Raw genomic sequence first — 19,936 nt, 5'->3', positions numbered from 1 at the left:
CAATACCGAAATCAAATTGATTATATTATTTGCAGCCAAAGATGGAGAAGCTCTATACAGTCAGCAAAAACAAAACTGCGAGTTGACTGTGGCTCAGATCATGAGATCCTTATTGCCGAATTCCTGTTGAATAGTTTTTAAAAAAAATGGGTCACTTCATCCTATAAAGGAAACATGAAACTTAGATGAGCTTCCACTGCTAGAAGAATCCTAAGCCTTCAGAAAAGAATGGAGAACATGTCTAAAGGATTTGAGAACGTCAGAGCTGTATTTCCTCAGAGCAGAACTCCCCAGGCTCTCCAAATCTCAGTCCTTAATGCTCTCTCTGGAGAAGGCAATGGCGACCCACTCCAGTACTGTTGCCTCGAAAATCCCATGGACAGAGGAGCCTGGTAGGCTGCAGTCCATGGGGTCGCTAAGAGTCGGACACAACTGAGCGACTTCACTTTCACTCTTCACTTTCATGCACTGGAGAAGGACATGGCAACCCACTCCAGTGTTCTTGCCTGGAGAATCCCAGGGACGGAGGAGCTTGATGGGCTGTCGTCTATGGGGTCGCACAGAGTTGGACACGACTGAAGCGAATTAGCAGCAGCAGCAACAATACTCTCTCTCAGGAACAAAGCCTCCCTACTACTAGGGAAATTAAATAGTCTTGATCAGGCTTCAGAGACAAAGCAGATCAGGCTTCTGACCTTGCTTCTAACTTACTTGGACACAGCACTGACTTGAGTGCCTTGATTGCCTATTGTGAGTGCAAGCTGTGCAGAACCATAGACAAGACAGGAGACAAGTCTTGAAATTGTTGAGCCCCCGGAGGGACACTGGCCAACCAAGCCCCAGGCTTAACAATATTCCAAGTTTTACATGACAAACAAATAGCATGAGCGTGAAACCTAGCTGAAATTGCTCACAGATTGATGATGGTATCAGTTTGCATCCTGGGATTATAAACTGGAATCCCAAACTGCAATATTTGAAGTCTCACTCATGAAGCAGATGCATTGCCTGGGAACTTTTCCCAACTAGGACTCCAGATATGCTGTGTCAGGGGACTTTCCAGTGCGGTTAATTCTGGATGTTAGTCAATCACCCAATTCAGTGATGTATCCTCTGCTGTTTCTATTTCTCTTCTCTTTTAACATTAGTATATTGAAAGAAAGCTAGATAATTCTCTAATAAATTTTTGTATTATTTAATTTGTATATAACAAGTGGCTTATTTTGTTAAGAAATTCTTTGAACCTGAGACGAAAGTGAAAACTTTCTGCAAAACACCCACCTTCATCCTTGTCAGTTCACTGATCCCCAGAGGTCCTGTGTATCCCTGAAAAGTTAGGTTTCCATGGAGCTAGACTGGTTGAAGGCCTTCCCTGGTGACTTAAAAGAAAGAATCCACCTGCAATGCAGATTGATCCCTGGATCCCTGAGTTCAATCCCTAGGTAAGGAAGATCCCCTGAAGGAGGAAATGGAAGCACACTGCAGTATTCTTGTCTGGGAAATCCCATGGACTGAGGAGCCTGGCAGGCTGCAGTCCATAAGGTCACAAAGACATGACTGAGCACACACACACAGGTTGGTTGAGACCTAGTGATACAGCTGACTAGATTGATACTCAAGTCCCCACAGCTCCTGGGGAAGTTGGGTTCAGGGACACAAGACTTGTAGACTTTCACCACCTGGACCCAATGTGGAGCTGCCCTTGCCCATCAGCTGTGCCAGAGAATAGTCAGCAACACCTGGAGCTGTCCAACTGACTCTCAGGGCCTTTTCCTGAGACAGCACTTGTTTATCTGACCTCTTTCTAGAAGCACCATGACTTTTGACTGTTGCCTGTTACACCAACAACACTCCTCTGAAGGTTCTCCTCTGCATGCCATCTGTCCACCAGACCCACCCTTCTAGGGGCCCAGATGCTAGGACCACACAAATGGTGAAGGAGTGCCCAGCAGCCTAAGGTACAGACATCCCTCTATCCATCTGCATGATTTCTGCTGGGAATCCCCAACGGTGATGGAAATTCTTTGACCCACCTGATAGGAACAAGGCAATGATTCAGAAAGATGAGGGTCCATTCACACATATTGCTTATTTAACTTCTATGCAGAGTATATCATGTGAAATGCCGGGCTGGATGAAGCACAAGCCTGAATCAAGATAGCCGGGAGAAATATCAATAACCTCAGATATGCAGATGACACCACCCTTATGGTAGAAAGCGAAGGAGAACTAAAGAGCCTCTTGATGAAAGTGAAAGAGGAGAGTGAAAGAGTTGGCTAAAATTCAATGTTCAGAAAACTAAAATCATGGCATCTGGTCCCATTACTTCATAGAAAATAGATGGGGAAACAATGGAAACAGTGAGAAACTTTATTTATTTGGGGCTCCAAAATCACTGCAGATAGTGACTGCAGTCATGAAATTGAAAGCCGCTTGCTCCTTGGAAGAAAAGCTATGAGCAACCTAGACAGCACATTAAAAAGCAGACACAATGCTTTGTCAACAGAAGTCTGTCTAGTCAAAGCTATGGTTTTTCCAGTGGTCATGTATGGATGTGAGAGCTGGACTATAAAGAAAGCTGAGCACTGAAGCACTCCAGACACCTCTGTCCATGGGATTCTCAAGGCAAGAATACTGTGCTGGGGCAGTTGGGGGAGAATTGCCATGCCCTCCTCCAGGGGATCATCCCTACCCAGAGTTAGAACTTGCTTATTTTATGTCTCCTGCATTGGCAGGTGGGTTCTTTACCACTAGCATCACCTGGGAAGCCCAGAAACTATCATGCTAAGTGATATAAGTCAGACACAGACAAGTATTGTATGATTACACTTCTTTTGGAATCTAAAAGATAAATGAACAAGCATAACAAAACATAAACAGAGTTATAGACAAAGAGAACAAACAGGTGTTTACCAGAAGGGAGAGGATTGAGGGGAAGAAAGCAAAAGCTGAGGGAGATTGAGGTATAAAGTTCCCATGGCAAGAGTTCCATGGTGGTATAGTGATAAAGAATCCGCCTGCCAATGCAGGGGACATGTATTCGATTCCTGATCCAGGAAGACAACATGTGCTATGGGGCGACTAAGCCAGTGCACCTCAATTACTGAAGCCTCCATGCCCTAGAAAATGTGCTCCACAAGAGAAGCCACAGCAATGAGAAGCCTGCACACCAGAACGAAGAGTCCTACTCCCTGCTCTCTACAACCAGACAAATCCCTCATGGAGCAACAAAGACCCAGTGGAGCCTAAATAAATAAATAAATATATATATATATATATGTATTTTAAGTTCTAATTGCCAAATAAATGAGTATGAAATGGGTAAGAAATAACACTGCAGAGAATATAGTGAATAACTATGTCATGTCTTTGGTGACATATCATAACTATTCCTATTATTTTGAAATGTGCAGAAATATCCAATCACTATGTTGTGTAATAGCAACTAACAGCATTGTAGGTCAATTATACTTCAAAAACAAATCCACAGAAAAAGAGATATCAAATTTGTGGTTACAAGAAGCCAGGAATGGGGAGGTAGGGATTAGATAGCTATAGTCAAAGAAACAAACTTCCAGTTATAAGATAAGTACTAGGAATGTAATATACAACATGATAAATATAATTAACACTGCCCTATATTATACGGGAAACTTGTTAGAGTGAATCCTGAGTTCTCATCACTGGAAACACATTTTTTTTCCTATTTTTTTAACTCTGTACCCATGTGGCTTCACTAAATTTATCAGGATAACCATTTCATGATGCACCCAAGGCACATCACTATGCTGCTGCTGCTGCTAAGTCGCTTCAGTCGTGTCCCACTCTGTGCGACCCCACAGACGGCAGCCCACCAGGCTTCTCTGTCCCTGGGATTCTCCAAGCAGGAATCCTGGGGTAGGTTGCCATTTCCTACTCCAAATCACTATGCTATGCACCTTAAACTTAAAAGATTGGAAAAAAAAAAAAAAGAAAGAAAGAAAGAATGGACTTAGGTTAATATTAATGTATCAGTACCGGCTCACTACTTGTGACAAATGTGCAGAGCAATGCAAGATCTGATCATTGCGGGAAACGGGGTGAGGAGGAATATTTGAACTCTTTGTATCATCTTTGCCGTTTTTCCGCACATCTAAAACTGTTCTAAAACAAAAGGTTTACTTAAGTATAAATCAATAAATTTTTAAAACATTTACTGAAAATCATTGACTTGTTCTTTGTATAAATGAACTTGATGGTTTAAAAATTAAAAGTAGCGCTGTTTACAGTTTTCAAGAAGATAGGGGTGGGTTGGGGTTGGTCTGGGGCGGGGCCAGAGCAGGGTGGGGTCAGGCTGGGGTCAGTAACCCTGGCAATGGGCGGGGAGGCGGGGACCCCCCAACGCCTAGGCCAGCCCGCGGCTCTTCTCTGGCTGATGCTGCTGAACGTGGCCACCCGGGAGCTGCGAGGGTCCCCAGCCACGGCCGCCCCCGGCCCGGCTGCAGGCGATGGGGGAGCGTTGACGGGCGGCGCTCCGACTTGGCGAGCACAGCGGTTGGCTCCGGGAGCTGCAGGTGCGTTGGGGCCGCCATTCGGGCCAAGATCTCCTAGCCTACAGGGCCTGAGGGCGGCCGGCTGTGACCAGGGCCTGGTGAGTCACTAAGTATCATCTTTTCTCCGCCCTTCCCTCCTACCAGGCAGCCCAGAGATCCCCTCCACACAGGTGGGTCAGGCCCTCCACTGTGAGGCCTCTGGTGGGAAGAGACCCAATCCCTTTGTGGGGCTGTGGGAGTGGGGACTTAGCAGGATCTGGCCCGGAGGTTGGAGGCTGGGTGGAGGAAAAGTTCTAGGACTACTGAGTGAACAGGCCTGAGTCCAGGGACTAGGGGTGTCATTCCCCTCACTGAGGCCCTGGGAGCCCAGGCCCTAGACCGGATGCCCGGTCTCAGGGGGCCTGGGCACACTCCTGCCCTCCCGAGTGTGAGTCCTAGAATCAGGGCTGTCCCCGTTAGCCCACTCCTTCTTCTTTTAGAAATGGAGACTCCTGCAGAGTCAGAGAGGGGAGTGAACTGCCCCAGATCACACAGCACCACAACTTCTGCCTGCAAGTCTCCCTTCCTAAGACATGGGGTAGAGTGGAGGGAGCACAGGCCCTTAGAAGCCATGATCTTGAGAAAGTAATGTTGGTAACTTCTGAGACCTTTAGTTCTTTGATCTACAAGATAAGGCACTGAGGCGAGCAAGGTGAGGGAAGTGAGGTCTGTGCCATGCCCAGCGCTCGGCAGCCTTGCTCAAGGATGTCCACCCGCCTGGAGACGCTCCTGTGAGCTGGTCCCTCCTTGTCCCACCCCCCAGACCCCTGGGTCCTCTTCCCCACAGGGCTTGATGTGTTGTGCTCTGCTGTCCAGTCCTCAGTGGCAGCCAGTGAAGGCAGAGTCCTGTCATTTTGGCTACACCGCTAGACGCCTGGCCTTTCGGCTAGGCTGCTATACGCCTGGCCCTGGTTTTCCCAACTGTGAAGCAGGGAGAGCTTCCTGGTTGTGACATTTGGGGCACCAACAGTGTCTCTATTGTAGGTGGCAGCAGAGTTTCCACAGTGTGCGGGAAATCCAAGGTGATGGGGAGGATCTATGGTGGCCGGGACGTGGAGGCTGGCCAGTGGCCGTGGCAGGCCAGCCTGCGGTCCCAGGGCTCGCACATCTGTGGAGCTGTCCTCATTAACTCCAGCTGGCTTCTTTCCACTGCCCACTGCTTTCTCAAGTGAGTCTCCCTCCTAGGCTGCCGCACAGGCTCTGGCAGGGGAGGGGGATGCAGGGGAAGATGAGAAAAGGGGGATGGTGTCCCATGTCAGCTCCTCTGGGCTTTCCTCTGGGCAGTCTGTGGCCTTCAGAGGCATGTCGTTCCTGCCTTTGGGCTGTATACCCTCCACCTGGACTGTCCTCCCTGCTCACCTGCCCAGATCCTCCTCATGCTCTGCCCTTGGCCCCTGTGTCTGTTCCCCAACACAGGTGTGCCTCAGGAAAGCGGCAGTGTCAGTCCTCCCTGCCATGTGGTGTGGACCCATCTCAGACCACAGCTTCTTCTCAGTGTCCCCATATTTCCAGGTGTCAGACTCTTGGCGGGGGCCTGGGACCACATGTGTGGCCAGCAGCTGGGAGATTCTTATTAGTCCTGCGAAACTGTGCCCAGGAGGAGTCACAGTCACTGGCGTGCATGCAGGGAGCCGTGGTGCCAGGCTGCATAAGGGGGAGGTGGGCTCCCTGGGAGAGTGACAGGGCTGCTCAGAGTCTAATTCACCTAGCCAGGTGGGGCTGGCTCAGTGACTGGCTTCTGAACGGATGAGGAGGGGTCACCAGGGAGTTCAGGCATCACAGCCCAGGTCTGGGCACTGGAGCTTTGAGGGCTCAGAGTTTATCGGCACCCACTCTGTGCCATGCTCCATGCAAGCCCCTTGGTGGCATCGGGGTGGCAAATCCCACCTCACCATGTCTCCATCCTGTCAGAAGAGAAAGCCCAGCATGGATGAGAAGGGCAGAGCAGATGAGGTGGGGGATCGGGAGAAGATGTGTGGAGAGGGAGGGCTTGCTGGAGGGGAAGGGTTGGGTGAGGGGAACATGAGAGAGGGTCTGCAAGTAGATGAGCTGTGAAGACAGTCAGGGAGGTGGGAAGTTTCAGCACCTGTGTTGGGGGAACAAGGCAAAGTTCCATTTCCTGCACCCATTTGCTCATTTATTCAACAAATCTTTTGTCCTTGGAACTAAGTGGAGAAGCAGGCCTTGGGCATGGATGTGTTTAGAGAAAGGGGATGGTTAACAGGAGTGTGGGGCCAGAAGGTGGGTTGTATGGCATCTCGGGAAGGGTAAAGTTAGAGCGTGAACTGAGCCAGAATGCCTGCTGTGTACAATCAGAAGACCTTCATTTAATGACCTCACCAAGGACCTTTCCAGAACAAGGATTCAGTGCTTCCGCAATTCTAGTGTGTGATAGAGAAGCCAGCCATATGTCTGAAACTGTAAGTAGGGTATCAATTAGCCTCAGGAAAGAAGGGCTCCTGAACATTAGAAATGGGGAGACAAAGGCTGTCTGGTGTCATGTGGGGTGGAGGGGTCCAGAGGCGTGTGGGCAGTTAGATGAGGATGCAGGGAAAGAGCTAGTCCCCACTTGGAGATGATGGTGGCAGTGTGCTTTTCCTCCTCCAGGAAATCCAAAGCCCCGGAGAATTACCGGGTTCTGCTAGGAAGCACCCAGCTGTACCAGCACACCCCTCAGACCCGGGAGGTGTCTGTGAGCCGGATTATCACACACCCAGACTTCGAGAAGTTACATCCCTTTGGGAGTGATATTGCCATGTTGCAGCTGCTCTTTCCTGTGAACTTCACCTCCTATATCATCCCTGCCTGCCTCCCAGTCCCTGGCATGAAGCTCCCCAGTAACTCATCCTGCTGGATAACTGGCTGGGGGATGCTCAACGAGGAAAGTGAGAGGGTGTGGGGAGTTGCAGGGGGGATGAGAATAGGGAGGAGGAGGAAGGGGAGAAGGACAGAGGGGCAAAGAAGAGAGGTGTGTCTCCACCTGAGGCGTCCCCAGGCAAAGGTCCCCTTGGCCCACTATGCTTCATTTCCAGAGGACTGGACCATTCTAGTTCTAGTTCTGAAAGTGTGTGATTCCAAAGCTTTGGTGTTCCCTAAGTGTAAAACTCTGAAGTCTGGGAATATTTGACTTTGGAATCAAGAATCTGAGTTCTTGAAGTCTTTCTGGTTCTTGATTCCAAGGTTTAAATCAACCATAGATCTGAGATGACTTGATCTAACTCAAAGGTCGTGGTTGGGGCCTGACTCCTTCCAGGTCACTGACAAACTCTCTGATTTCCCAGTGCCATAGGAGGTGCTTGGGAAAAGTGGAAAGAAAACTCAAATATGACCTCTGACCTCTGAGTCTGCCTGATCAATTTAGAATTATTACAACTTTAGAAGGTTTCACTCTCCAGACCTCACTTTGGTTTTCTCCCAGGTCAGGTCATCTATCTAATTTGTAGACTTGTTAGGCAAACTGAGTAACAGGAAAAAATTATATTTTTTAAGATTGAAAGAGAAGAAAAGGAGACCAAAACTTATGAGCAAGAGTCTCCACTAAAGAAAGGAGTGTCTACGACTTGGTGAAATGCTTACGATGCCAAATTAGGGAGGGAAAGAATATTTATTTGTCATTATTTGTAGGGTCATAATTTGGTATGGCGTTTCTCTACAGAGGTGCTACAGGCATTTTGAACAGATGCTGCTTCACTGGGTGGGATGTTCCAGCATCCCTGGTCCTTGCCTATCAGTGTGTCGGTTAACACTCAATAATCATAGGACAAACAACTAGGTCCCCAGAATTCTCTCACCACCCACACACAACACATGTATACCACATTTCACACTTCACACACGCACACAAACACACACACACACAGCCTGGTTCCTCCTGAGGACAGGGACCCTGTCTTTCTTGTTTCAATATCCCAGTCCGTGCCCCAGGCAGGGCCTGGCGCCTGGTAGGTATCCCACTGCTGCCCCCAGGTCCTTCTTCCCTGGACCTCCAGACTGATCTCAGCTCCCACCCTGTGTGCTCTATGTTACTCTCCATGTAGCCATTTGAGTATTTGCTTTAGAGCAGGAGTCATGCCAGTTCTCTGCTCATCACCCCCAGTGCCTTCTCATTTCTACTTAAAATAAGGTCACAACTCCCTGCCTTGGCTCTCAGGCCCCGTTCCTCTCTCTCATCTCCTACTGCATCCCTCACCCACACCACCCCAGCCAGCAGGCCTCCTTCCTGCCTTGACGATGCCAAGGCCATTCCCACCTCAGGTCTCCACCTTGGCTGTCTCCCTGGACACATTTACTCTCCCGACTAACGTCGTCATGACTCATTTCTTTACATATGCAACTCAGCTGCTCCTCTGAGGAGTTTACTTGATCCTGTGAGCTAAAACAGGCATCCCCTAATGGCACATCTTCCTGTTTTATTTCCTTTATACCACTTATTAGATCTAAAGTAATGCTATTTATTTACTTCATTTACCCTGTCTGCCCCAACTAAAATATTCCCCTGTATCATTAGTTAAAAGATACTTAGCACAAGGATAGAGCAATAAATGAGTAATTGAATGATGAATAAATCAGTGATTGGATGAGAGGATGGATGGGAGGAGGGAGTATGAGTGGGTGGAAGGGAAGATGGTTGGGCGGGTGGGTGAAAGGGTGGTGGAGAGAGACGCAGTCAGTGGTCTATTGCTGGAGGCGAGAATGGAGGGATGGGTGAAAAGATGAGTGTATAAGCAAATTTATGGAAGGGTGAGTGGGTGAATGGGACATGAGGAAAGATAGGTAGATGGATGGAGGGACAAGTGAATGGAAAGCAAGGTTAATGATAGACAAAAGGTGAGTGGATGAGATGGTTTGTGACAGGGTAGATAGATTGGTGAATGGTTGCTAAGCACCGGTGAGCGGCATGTGTTGGAGGGATTTGCCTTTTTCCTTTGTGGAATAGGAGGAGTGTAGTTTGTTGCTATGAAATAGGTGGAGGGAATAGGATGAGTTTGGAAACGTTTGAGAAACACGGGAGGGCTTATTAGGCATAGGTAGAAGACTGAAACAAGGATGAAAGCTCAGCTGTGCAGAGAAAACCCCAAGTTGAGGGGCAGTGCTGCCTGGTAAGGCAGAGCTCTGTAGCTCGGCTACAGCATCCTTCCCCGATTTTCTTCTTATCCTCGCAGCACCTCTGCTTGAACCCTTCCATCTCCAGGAGGGTAAGGTGAGCTTCATTGAGAACAAGTTCTGTAATATGTTATATGGATTTGCGAAAGGCAAGAACTTGTCTGTGCAGGAGGACATGCTGTGTGCTGCAGACTTCTCCACAGGAAAGTCCATCTGCCAAGTGAGTAAGGCCCTTTCTGTTTCCCCTGCTGTTCTCAGGGCCTCGGTTTCTCTGGGGAGGGGCTGTGTTGCCTCTGCTCTCTTTGTGGAGCCCCTGGGACTTCCCGTTTCCTCCTCCATGCGTCTTCCTGGGCTCCATCCCTTGGCAGTGTCCCCCAGGCCAACCCCCCTTCCTAACTCCCTTGCACATGAGGGCATCGACAGCATCTATTCTTGAGGCATATATTAAAGTTTTTATTGAAGTGTAACATACATACTAAAGAATGTATCCATGCTCTTTTCATAAGTTGGATAAATTTTCACATAGTGAGGCAACATGTGATCAATACCCCAGAGGCCCCACTCACACCTCCTTCCTGTCACCAACACCCAACACAAACCACCATCTTCACCTGTAATACCTTAAATTAGATTCTGAATGTTCTGTAAATACAATGTATTTCCAGTTGTCAACCTTTCTTGTCTTAACGTTGTATTTGTGAGATTCGTCCATACTGTTGCCTGTAGTTGTAGTGTGTTCAGCCTTCTTACTCTATAGGACGCTCCTCTGTCCACTGAATCCTATGATCAGTTACACTGTAATGTGTATTTTCATACTTTCCAAATTTTTCATTTCATTTCACTTCCAAATGTTTTATCTTCTATTTCACAAAACCCTTGAGTAGAATTATTGGATTAAAAGGTACGTGTATATTAAACTTTGGCAGATGTTACCAAACTTCTCCAAAGTGGTTCACCATTTCCACTCATTCAAGCAGTGGATGAGAGCTCATATCCTCACCAATACTTAGCACTTTCCATCTTTTCTTATTTTCATAATTATTGTGGTTGACAAATTAAATGTACTTTTACATATTTACTATCTTTGGACATATTTTTCTGTAACATTTCCTTTCAGGGTTTTTCTCCCCTCTCACTTTTCTGTTGGTTTGCCTGTCTCTTCCTTTAGGAGCTCTTTGTGCATTTTACATATTCCAGATATCAGTCTGCTGCTGGATATTTGTTTTTGGGGGTTTTGGTTTTGCTTTGTTTGTTTGTTTTGCCTGTGTTGGCTGGGTGTTAGTTGTGACAGGCAGGCTTTCCATTGCAGCATGTGGGCTTCCCTTCAGTTACAGCATGCACGCTTCAGAGCGCATGGGCTCAGCAGCTGCAGTATGTGGGCTTAGCTACCTTGGGGCATGTGGGATCTTAGTTCTCTCACCAGGGATTGAACCTGCATCCTCTGCATTGGAAGGCAGATTCATAACCACTGGACCACCAAGGAAGTCCCACTGTTGGATATTTGATTGTGAAGCTTTTTTCCACTCTCTGTGGTGCCTTTTTATAGGTGAGAAAACAAGCCTAGAGAGGGAAAGTGGCTACCCTAAAATAAGACACCACAACTTGGGCCCCTGTGTTCTGATTCCAAGCCTAACCTGACCTCTACCACATCATCCTCAGGGCCCAGGCTCCCAAGCTGGCATCATGTGCTGATTCTTCCATAGATGGTGTCGTGGAGTGGAGGGGAAGTGTTAGGGTTCTGGAGTTAGAGACACTGCACCAGCATGTGACCTTGGATGATCTTTTCAACTTCTGAGCCTGTGTCCTCATTCATAGTGTAGGGTGTTGAGGCCTCCGTCATGGGATTGTTGCAAGGATAGTGTAGTAGGTTGGATAGTGTCTCCTAAATTTGTGTCTTCTAAATCTCAGAATGTGACCTTCTTTAGAATTAGGTCTTTGCAGACACGATTGTTAAGAATTGCAAGATGAGACCTTGCTGAATTTAGAGTGAAAGCAGAGAGTGAAAAAGTTGGCTTAAAGCTCACATTCAGAAAACAAAGATCATGGCATCTGGTCCCATCACTTCATGGGAAATAGATGGGGAAACAGTGGAAACAGTGTCAGACTTTATTTCTGGGGGCTCCAAAATCACTGCAGATGGTGACTGCAGCCATGAAATTAAAAGATGCTTACTCCTTGGAAGAAAATTTATGACCAACCTAGATAGCATATTGAAAAACAGAGACATTACTTTGCCAACAAAGATCCGTCTAGTCAAGGCCATGGTTTTTCCAGTGGTCATGTATGGATGTGACAGTTGGGCTGAGAAGAAAGTTGAGCACCGAAGAATTGATGCTTTTGAATTGTGGTGTTGGAGAAGACTCTTGAGAGTCCCTTGGACTGCAAGGAGATCCAGCCAGTCCATTCTAAAGGAGATCAGCCCTGGGTGTTCTTTGGAAGGAATGATGCTAAAACTGAAACTCCAGTACTTGGGCCACCTCATGCGAAGAGTTGACTCACTGGAAAAGACTTTGATGCTGGGAGGGATTGGGGGCAGGAGGAGAAGGGGACGACAGAGGATGAGATGGCTGGATGGCATCACCAACTTGATGGACGTGAGTTTGAGGGAACTCCGGGAGATGGTGTTGGACAGGGAGGCCTGGCGTGCTGAAATTCATGGGGTTGCAAAGAGTCAGGCATGACTGAGCGACTGAACTGACTAAATCCAATGACTTGTTTTCTCATAGAAAGAGGGAGAGACACAGATAGTTGATTTCAGACATCTGACTTCTAGAACTGTGAGAAGATCAATTTCTGTTGTTTTCAGAGGAGTTAGCCAGTCTGTGGTGATATGCTTTGGCACGCCAGGAAATGCACATAGGAGGGATGAGATGCACCTGGCCCACAGGATGGCCTCACAGACAGCTGTTTTCATGAGCTGCTGAGCCAGAGGGGAGAAGCTTGGCCCCTTGCCCTCCTTGTAGGAGGTAGACCCAGGTTTCTTGGTTCCCAGTCCACAGCCAGTGGTATGAACTATTTGGCTGTCTGGCCTGGCCTGTCCTTCTCACAGAGTCAGCTGCACCTGAAGGTGAAACAAAGGGCTCAGACCCCGAGTCCCCATCTGCTGTCACCCTAGACCTCCCTTCCAGCCTGCAGAGGTCATGCCCACGGAGCTCAGGGCTGGAACCCTTTGTCTCCTTGCCTGCTGGACATCCATAGTGCCCCTTGAGCCCACTCCTCCTCTCGTTTATTCCCAGGCTGTGGACAGCACTGAGATGGACCCCCAAGAGCCAAGGCATTAGATGACACCCCTCCTCCCTCTCATAGCCTTTCAGTCACCACAGCCTACCTGAGACACTCCATATAGACTCATCTGCTGCCTCATCACCTGCTCCAGCCCCCACCCTGAAACTCAGGCCCCTCTTCTCTCCTTGGAAGTACCCCTCCCCCTGTGCAGGGCACTCAGAAACAGGTCTGAGGAGAGACAGGGAGGCATTCAATGCTCAGACTGCGGGGCAGGAGAGCCCTGGTTTCAGTATTCGATCTGTCATTTACTGGGATTGTGACCTTAGCTAAGTTTCCTCACTCATGAAATGGGGTTGCTAACAGCCTCCTCTTAATAAGGTCCCTGTAGAAAGTTTAATACTGTGCCTGACATTCAGTAGGTACTTAGCAAGTTTTTCATACTGTTCATGGGGTTCTTAAGGCAAGAATACTGAAGTGGCTTGCCATTCCCTTCTCCAGTGGACCACATTCTATAAGACCTCTCCACCATGACCCACCCATCTTGGGTTGCCCTGAGAGCATGGCTTAGTTTCATTGAGTTAGACAAGGCTGTGGTCCTAGTGCAATTAGATTGACTAGTTTTTTGTGAGTATGGTTTCAGTGTGTCTGCCCTCTGATGCCCTCTTGCAACACCTACCATCTTACTTGGGTTTCTCTTACCTTGGGCGTGGGGTATCTCTTCACGGCTGCTCCAGGAAAGCACAGCTGCTGCTCCTAACCTTGGGTGAGGAGTATCTCATCCTGCCACCCTTCCTGACCTTCAGCGTGGGATGGCTTCTCTAGGCACTCCTGCACCTGCACAGCCACCACTCCTTGAAAAGGCAAAATGATAGGATACTGAAAGAGGTACTCCCCAGGTCAGTAGGTACCCAATATGCTACTGAAGGTCAGTGGAGAAATAACTTCAGAAAGAATGAAGGGATGGAGCCAAAGCAAAAACAATACCCAGTTGTGGATGTGACTGGTGATAGAAGCAAGGTCCAATGCTGTAAAGAGCAATATTGCATAGGAACCTGGAATGTCAGGTCCATGAATCAAGGCAAATTGGAAGTGGTCAAACAGGAGATGGCAAGAGTGAACGTCAACATTCTAGGAATCAGTGAACTAAAATGGACTGGAATGGGTGAATTTAACTCAGATGACCGTTATATCTACTACTGTGGGCAGGAATCTCTCAGAAGAAATGGAGTAGCCATCATGGTAAACAAAAGAGTCCGAAACGCAGTACTTGGATGCAATCTCAAAAACAACAGAATGATCTCTGTTCGTCTCCAAGGCAAACCATTCAATATCACAGTAATTCAAGTCTATGCCACAACAAGTAATGCTGAAGAAGCTGAAGTTGAACGGTTTTATGAAGACCTACAAGACCTTTTAGAAGTAACACCCAAAAAAGATGTCCTTTTCATTATAGGGGACTGGAATGCAAAAGTAGGAAGCCAAGAAACACCTGGAGTAACAGGCAAATTTGGCCTTGGAATGCGGAATGAAGCAGGGCAAAGACTAATAGAGTGTTGCCAAGAAAATGCACTGGTCATAGCAAATACCCTCTTCCAACAACACAGGAGAAGACTCTACACATGGGCATCACCAGATGGTCAACACCGAAATCAGATTGATTATATTCTCTGCAGCCAAAGATGGAGAAGCTCTATACAGTCAACAAAAACAAGACCAGGAGCTGACTGTGGCTCAGATCATGAACTCCTTATTACCAAATTCAGACTGAAATTGAAGAAAGCAGGGAAAACCACTAGACCATTCAGGTATGACCTAAATCACTTATGATTATACAGTGGAAGTGAGAAATAGATTTAAGGGCCTAGATCTGATAGGTAGAGTGCCTGATGAACTATGGACTGAAGTTCATGACATTGTACAGGAGACAGGGATCAAGACGATCCCCATGGAAAAGAAATGCAAAAAAGCAAAATGGCTATCTGGGGAAGCCTTACAAATAGCTGTGAAAAGAAGAGAAGCGAAAAGCCAAGGAGAAAAGGAAAGCTATAAGCATCTGAATGCAGAGTTCCAAAGAATAGCAAGAAGAGATAAGAAAGCCTTCTTCAGTGATCAATGCAAAAAAATAGAGGAAAACAACAGAATGGGAAAGACTCGAGATCTCTTCAAGAAAATTAGAGATACCAAGGCAATATTTCATGCAAAGATGGGCTCAATAAAGGACAGAAATGGTATGGACCTAACAGAAGCAGAAGATATTAAGAAGAGATGGCAAGAATACACAGAAGAACTATACAAAAAAGATCTTCATGACCCAGATAATCACGATGGTGTGATCACTCATCTAGAGTTAGACATCCTAGAATGTGAAGTCAAGTGGGCCTGAGAAAGCATCACTACGAACAAAGCTAGTGGAGGTGATGGCATTCCAGTAGAGCTATATCAAATCCTGAAAGATGACGCTGTGAAAGTGCTGCACTCAATATGCCAGCAAATTCGGAACACTCAGCAGTGGCCACCGGACTAGAAAAGGTCAGTTTTCATTCCAATCCCAAAGAAAGGCAATGCCAAAGAATGCTCAAACTACCGCACAATTGCGCTCATCTCACACGCTAGTAAAGTAATGCTCAAAATTCTCCAAGGCAGGCTTCAGCAATACATGAACCGTGAACTTCCAGATGTTCAAGCTGGTTTTAGAAAAGGCAGAGGAACCAGAGATCAAATTGCCAACATCCACTGGATCATGGAAAAAGCAAGAGAGTTCCAGAAAAACATCTATTTCTCCTTTATTGACTATGCCAAAGCCTTTGACTGTGTGGATCACAATAAACTGTGGAAAATTCTGAAAGAGATGGGAAGACCAGACCACCTAACCTGCCTCTTGAGAAATCTGTATGCAGGCCAGGAAGCAACAGTTAGAACTGGACATGGAACAACAAACTGTTTCCAAATAGGAAAAGGAGTATGTCAAGGCTGTATATTGTCACCCTGCTTATTTAACTTATATGCAGAGTACATAATGAGAAACGCTGGACTGGAAGAAACACAAGCTGGAATCAAGATTTCTGGGAGAAATATCAATCACCTCAGATATGCAGATGACATCACCCTTATGGCAGACAGTGAAGAGGAACTAAAAAACCTCTTGATGAAAGTGAAAGAGGAGAGTGAAAAAGTTGGCTTAAAGCTCAACATTCAGAAAATGAAGATCATGGCATCCAGTCTCATCACTTCTTGGGAAATAGATGGGGAAACAGGGGAAACAGTGTCAGGCTTTATTTGGGGGGGGGCTCCAAAATCACTGCAGATGGTGACTGCAGCCATGAGATTAAAAGACGCTTAGTCCTTGGAAGAAAAGTTATGACCAACCTAGACAGCATATTCAAAAGCAGAGACATTACTTTACTGTCTAGTCAAGGCTATGGTTTTTCCAGTGGTCATGTATGGATGTGAGAGTTGGACTGTGAAGAAAGCTGAGCGCCAAAGAATTGATGCGTTTGAACTGTGGTGTTGGAGAAGACTACAAGGAAATCCAACCAGTCCATTCTAAAGGAGATCAGCCCTGGGATTTCTTTGCAAGGAATGATGCTAAAGCTGAAACTCCAGTACTTTGGCCACCTCATGCGAAGGGTTGACTCATTGGAAAAGACTTTGATGCTGGGAGGGATTGGGGGCAGGAGAAGAAGGGGACGACAGAGGATGAGATGGCTGGATGGCATCACGGACTCGATGGACGCAAGTCTAAGTGAACTCCGGGAGATGGTGATGGACAGGGAGGCCTGGCGTGCTGTGATTCATGGGGTCGCAAAGAGTCAGAGACGACTGAGTGACTGAACTGAAATAGAACTAGCAAGTTTTGGCTTTCAATCTCCTGGCCTGGTCTGTCTCCTACCAGGATTGTACCTATTCTTCTGGGCCTGTCTTGGACCTGTCCTCTCACCCAAGGTAGAATTCACTTCCCTGGGAGATCTAACACATATACACACAGTACACAACACACACACACACACACACACACACACACACACATACACACACACACACACACACACACTGCCTTGGTTTGCTCTGTCTCTTCAATAGTGCAAACCACAGCTCACTTTCCATGGGATACACTAGTGTTGGGGCTTCCCACTAGTGCTGAGAGCTCCCTAGGGTGCAGGAGGCTTTTGGAGCCCTTCCCATCTCCCACAGACTGGCCCAGATTCCACGATAATATCAGCAACCATGAGGCTTCTCTGCACGAATCCTGGAGGCCTGTGGTAGACAGGGACCAGGCCTTCCTCTGGCCTTGAACAGCTCAGGGAGGGTACACTATGGGGAGGGCCAAGGGCAACCCAGGTGGGGACCCCAGAAGGGAAGAACTGAGTTGATGATGGCACATTCCCAATGTCCAAGAAGCCCCTGGTGTGACTTTCTTGGTGCTTTGGTGACATCACCTTAAATTGGTGGCTCAGACAACAGAATGCATTATCTTACATTTCTGGACGTCAGAGTCTAAAGTCAAGGTGTTGGCCTGGCTGCTCCCTTCTGGAGGCTCTAGGAGAAAATGTTTTCTTGCTTTTTCTATCTTTTTAGAGGTCCCCAGCATTCCTCGGCTCATGGCCCCTTCCTGCGTCACCAAATCACGTTGCTCCTCCCTCTGCTCCTGTCATCACATCTCCTCCTCTGACTCTGACCTCCTGCTTCCCTCTTTCCTCATGAGTGGTACTGTGTTTATGTTGGGTCCAACCAGATCATCCAGGATAATCTTCCTATTTCCTGATCCTCGACTCCATTACAGCTGCTGATTCCCTTTTGCCATGTAAGGTAACATAGCCCCAGGTTCTGCTGATGAGGATGGCCGTCCTTGAGGGTTACTTTTGGCTAGCCACACCATGTACCCTTCTCTTTCCTTCAAGTCACCACTTCCCCCACCCCTCCCTCTCAACTGAAGAGCTTGCTTCCTATTTCACTGAGAACTTCAAAGCATTCTGTTGGACAAAATGCCATTCATCTTCCCAGTCCAGTGGGCATCTTCCATCTCTCCTGAGCCTCCTGGCCCATTGTACCCAGTCCCTCCTGGAACTCTGGGTGTCCAGAGGCTCCCTTGCTCCATGTCTTGTCTCCGCTTTCACGGCTCTCATATAAACGTGCAGTAGCACTCTCCTTCCCGCTACTGCCCAGTTTCTCTGCCTCCTTTCCCCCAGAGACTCCTCCTAATAGCCCTGGATCTAACTCACTCTACCCAGAAGTGTCCCCAGTACCACCAGAGCCACATGGCCAACGTCCCTGGGGACCTGTCTTGCCAGATACACCCATGGCCCCAAATCCTCCTCTCACTAGGCACTTGACCAAGTGTCACTGCCATTTCCTGGGCACCAGGACCAGCCAGCTACTCCACTCTGCACCTGGTCCCCTCCCCTCCCACCTCTGAATGCTGGAGACCCTGGGGCTCCATGCTTAGCCTGTTCCTCCCCTCTGCACCGCCTCCCTGAGATAGGCTCAGTTCTCCATGGGCGTCAACTCCAACCCCCGCCATAAGGCCCTGGGAATCCAAGTCCCGTCTACCCTCCTCACTCCCCACATGTCATTGCTCTTCCTCCCACCCATCTGGCCATCCCTCCTCTCCTCGTCTGCACTCACTGCTCCCTCTGCTCCAGCATCAGAAAGTTGGGTTGTCGCATTTGGACTCTCAGCTTGGGAAAGCTCCATGTTTCCACCCAATGAAATGCCCTTCCCTTCCTCTCCTGTCCCTTCCATGTGTTGTTTCCACATGTCACATCTGACAATGGCAGGCTGGTTGCCTTATTTACAATAACTCCATGAAAGAGGAACCTTGACATTTCACCCCTGTGCCCAGGGCAGAAGCTTCCCTGGATGCTGGATGTGCGTGTTAGACAAGTGTGTGGAAGGCAGCAAGCACAGCTATCCTGCTCCTCTCACCCTGCCTCCAAGGATGACACCTTCCCTTTGGGTGATGAAGTGAGAGATTTCCACCCAGGTGGTCCTGCCCTGACAGCGTTTCAAGACTCCAGTAACTCCTAGCAGCTTTCAGGGGACCCCAGCAGCTTTCATTGCTCTCTGAGTAATACAGGCTGCCTCCCCCAGGCCTGGGTATGGGCACTTTCTGAAGATGCTCAACCAAGAATTTGAGAGAAAACTAAAGGACTGACTGAGTGAAAAAGGAGGCGGACGTGGGTGGACATGTGCTGCTGCAGCTCAGAATTGGCAAGATCCAGGTCTGCAGCAGCTTCAGCTGGTTCCACTCTCAGACCGGCCTTCTTGAGCTCAGATCCTGCAGCTGTCTGTCCCTTCTCGGCCTTGGACAGTGCTTTGTCCCTGGCCACCACACCCTCCCTGGGCATAGGATCCATATATTGATGGATATAGATCTGTGATTGTTTTGAGGGTCAATCAGGAGTTCCTGAAGCATGATTCCAGTGCTTGCCTGCATGGCTTAATTGGGCTGATCTGCAGTGGGAAGTTGGTGCTTGGAATTTCACAGAATGAGGCTGGAGGGCAGAGACTCATAAGCCCCACCCTGCTACCTGGTCTTCTCAGAACTGGCTCAGTCACCCACGTGAACTCCCATTTCTTTCCTAGGGCGATTCCGGGGGCCCCCTCGTCTGTGACTTCATCGGTTCCTGGGTTCTGATGGGGCTGGCCAGCTGGGGTTTTGACTGCCGACACCCCATCTACCCCAGCATCTTCACCAATGTCACCTACTTCACCGACTGGATCGAAGAGATCCAGAGACTCACACCCCACCCTGAGCCCATGTCTGCTCTTACACCGCTCCCTGAGCCCACGTCCACTCCTCCACAGACCCAGTTTCCACACCAGTCTCTGCAGGCTGCCGCCTCGTCCATGCTGGGCACAGCCTTTGGGCCTCCACAGACCTGGCCCCTGCTACTGTTCCTGCTTGGTTCTCCGAGGCAAACCATGTGGTGATGCACCAAGCCCCTCAGCTCCTGCTCTGTGCCTCAGGCGCCAGCCTCCTCACTGGAACCTTCCCCTCTCCCCTCCCCCAGCCCCATCACTCTCAGTGGTCCCCTCTT

The 19,936-nt window shown here is 48.3% G+C and overlaps 1 protein-coding gene across 1 annotated transcript; it reads left to right on the top strand.

Moving 5' to 3' along the window:
- On the top strand, window positions 4,355–19,829 carry LOC102188314 (putative serine protease 47). The gene is made up of 5 exons (XM_018052773.1): window positions 4,355–4,630; window positions 5,462–5,739; window positions 7,179–7,464; window positions 9,763–9,894; window positions 19,482–19,829. The coding sequence occupies exons 1-5, from the start codon at window positions 4,355–4,357 to the stop codon at window positions 19,827–19,829; spliced, it is 1,320 nt and encodes a 439-aa protein (XP_017908262.1).

Source organism: Capra hircus, chromosome 8, assembly GCF_001704415.2.
Source record: "Capra hircus breed San Clemente chromosome 8, ASM170441v1, whole genome shotgun sequence".
Lineage (NCBI taxonomy): Eukaryota > Metazoa > Chordata > Mammalia > Artiodactyla > Bovidae > Capra > Capra hircus.
Note: the sequence above shows the minus strand (reverse complement) of the source record. Positions and strands in the feature narration are given on the sequence as shown.

Coding starts and splice junctions, on each gene's coding strand:
- LOC102188314 (XM_018052773.1), top strand. CDS start 4,355: ATGGGCGGGGAGGCGGGGACCCCCCAACGCCTAGGCCAGCCCGCGGCT. Junction 4,631..5,461: donor CCGGCTGTGACCAGGGCCTG/GTGAGTCACTAA, acceptor CCTTTCGGCTAG/GCTGCTATACGCCTGGCCCT. Junction 7,465..9,762: donor TCAACGAGGAAAGTGAGAGG/GTGTGGGGAGTT, acceptor TTCCATCTCCAG/GAGGGTAAGGTGAGCTTCAT.